The 2,859-nt window shown below is 47.4% G+C and overlaps 1 protein-coding gene across 4 annotated transcripts in view; it reads right to left on the bottom strand.

Annotated features, from left to right (window-relative positions):
- Positions 1-2,859, bottom strand: part of Magi2 (membrane associated guanylate kinase, WW and PDZ domain containing 2) — a 1,267,351-nt gene that overhangs the window by 135,603 nt on the left and 1,128,889 nt on the right. For all 4 annotated transcript variants that reach the window (XM_026784667.1, XM_026784668.1, XM_026784669.1 and 1 more), the window contains one exon: positions 75-267. In XM_026784667.1, the coding sequence (XP_026640468.1) occupies positions 75-267 (193 nt within the window). The remainder of the gene's footprint in view (positions 1-74; positions 268-2,859) is intronic.

Below are 2,859 nucleotides of genomic sequence, written 5' to 3'. Positions count from 1 at the left end.
CCCCCCCAGTACACACCTCCACAGTACACACCTCCACAGGGCTCCCCTCACTGCCCTCCCCCCACAGTACACACCTCCACAGGGCACCTTTCTTCTCACAGTGAGGTTAACCTGCCCATTGCGGGCTGCGTGGTGCATGAGGTCAATGACATAGCGGTGGGTCTTGCCAGCCACCGGGATCCCATCCACGTAGACAAGCTCGTCCCCTGGGTGTAGGCGGCCATCTCTGTCGGCTGAGCCCATGGCGATGACGGCTCCGATCAAAATCTAGAGAAGCGAGGAGAGAGCGTTCACGTATACAGGGGCATGCACTGGAAAAGCGGATGCGGAGAGGCAGGAGGGACAGACGGACGTCCTTCCAGGTACTCGTTCCCATTGTTTACCACTTAAGGAAAAATAAGTCCCTCGGACTTACTGCTGATTTCCATAAAGTGTCCCAGAGAGGACCCTTGCTGACTGCCTGGAAGCTGTCACCCTTAAGGGGAGTTCCCACTCAAAGTACCCTGAGGCTGGTGGCTGTCACACACAGCCTCTGCACTGAGATACTGTGGACTCTGGGTCCTGACTCCAGTTCCTAACTATGTAGCCTTGAACACAGTTTCTAAAGCTTTGCAAACCTTGCTTTCTTCACTTACAAAACGGCGTGATAATACGGCTAGTCCATAGGATTTCTGGGAGGAGCCAACGAGATAACATCCGTGGAGCATTTAACCTTTACGTGACATTGTACTGCATAAATGTCAGGGAAACCACTTGCTGCTCACCATGAAACTTTGACAGAGTCTCCATTTTTTTCCCTTGCTGTTTACTTTGAGACACTGGAGAGGTAATGCAAAAGAAAACGAAACATTTTTTTTTTCTGACTCGACTCAAATGTTGTCAGCTGAACATTCTCCAAATTCTTGTTTTGTCCACTGAGGGTTTCCTTAGAACACTGTCTTCCTCTGCACACACACACACACACACACACACACACACGCACGCACGCACGCACGCACACACACACATACAAACACACACACACCCCAGCTCCATGTCCCCTCAAACGCTTCTGTGGTGGATACATCGCCACTGTGTCAGAAAGAGAGCGGGTGTGCCTTCTAGAACTCAAGGTATCAGTATAATACCCCAAACAAGGACCACGATAAAAGGCAGGATATATGGCTTCCAAAAACCCAATGGGATCTCTTGATTTAGTGTCTATAAGCAAGGCCCCCCCCCCTTTTCTTTCTCAGAGGAAAGAAAATGGTACTTAATATTTTAGTTTTCCTGCTTTCCCTACAAAAAATCTCTCCAAGCCATGCACAACAGGTCTTGTTTTTCTTTCCTTGGTGGCTGAACTGCGTGGTTCCTGAAGGCAGTGGTTTCACAGCCTAACAATGTTACAGAGGCTTCCCTCCAGGCTTCAAACCCTTTAAAGCCATCTTTTGCTCAGAAATTGATTTCTTTTGGGCATGGTAATTTCTTTCAAGTCTCAGATCTGTGGATGCCAGTTAGCTCGTAGAATAGCCCAGAGCTGACCTGCATCTCTTCAGGCTTGGTACCAGAATGGATGCTCTTGAACTTAGCCCCATGTCTCATGTCTGTGAACATGGCAGCTGGATCGGAATGTCCAGACTTTCAGGTCTAGACAGCATCACAGTTTGAAGCGTTCCACAGCTTCCCAAGCTGCATACACAGTGACCCTTTCCTCCAGTATTTCTGTGGTCATCTATTCCTGGAGGGGACTGGGGTGAGGAACAGCATCGTTTCCATGAATTGCTTGCACTGTTCTGCCCAGACGTTCACTTCTGCTATCCCAGGGAAGGCTTTGCACCACGTGCCTTAAATTACCTGCACAGCCTTGTTCTTTTTCTCCAACCTGCTGCACCTACTTGCCGTAGTCTGGAAGTTGGGTAAGCTTCTGACAATCTATTTCCCCTTCTTGTCATGCCAACCTGGATGTTTGAATTTCTTCCTAAAGATATTCCAGTCTGTTCTTCAAAAGGCTCAGCCCACAATGGAATGCTTCAAACGTTTTCTAAATGCTTTGTGTGAAAGCCAGGTAAAATATGTATTTGTTTCTCCTCTGCCCTGTGAGAGCTCCATTTAGTAGGATCTGCCCAACGAAAATGCTTCAGCCTTTAGATTTCCTGTATCAGGAGGCAGGAACGTTTATAACCAGTGATAAAGAAAACAGGTTATGAACTTTTTGGCTGGCTAATCACCAACTCTGAGGCAAAAGTCTGCTTCTAACCGATGGAAGTTTACAGCGTTACCACAGGGCCTCTTACACAAACATAGGACAGATAAGTTACACACTGAAATTCCTGGTCCCTTCCTGAGCTGGGAAAAATGCAGGGGTGGACACTCACTATTGATGCTACGTTCTCTGTTGCTGTTTGTTGTCCCTCATTAACGGGAGATCCCTGAAAAACATTGCTTTCTTGTCATAGTGCCCCGATAACAGTATCCTCCTTATTTATTCATTTCAACAAATATTCCCTGAGGAGTGTGGGGATACTGTGGAAATGCCAGGATTCCACAGTGATAATAATAACCATCCCCACCTTACAGAGCCGCCATTCTTGTGGCACATAAAAGCGTGAAACACAAGCAGCCTAAATAGAACGCTAGGAGACGTGTACAATGGGAAAAAGGGCAGGAGTGCAGGGGTGCCAACCATGTGGCCAAGGCAACGTTGTGGTTGGCTAAAGTGGGTGTCCTTGAAGAGCTGACGCTTTGACGAGGAAGGGCCAAATGGTAACAAAGTGCACGGAACACATTTTCCTCGTTTTTGTTAATTCTGTGACAAGTTCATGCCATGTATTTTGATTGTATTCATTCTTCCCCAAAACCCTTCCCAGATCACCTTCTATT

This window comes from Microtus ochrogaster, chromosome 26 (assembly GCF_000317375.1).
Source record: "Microtus ochrogaster isolate Prairie Vole_2 chromosome 26, MicOch1.0, whole genome shotgun sequence".
Taxonomy (NCBI): Eukaryota; Metazoa; Chordata; class Mammalia; order Rodentia; family Cricetidae; genus Microtus; species Microtus ochrogaster.
Note: the sequence above shows the minus strand (reverse complement) of the source record. Positions and strands in the feature narration are given on the sequence as shown.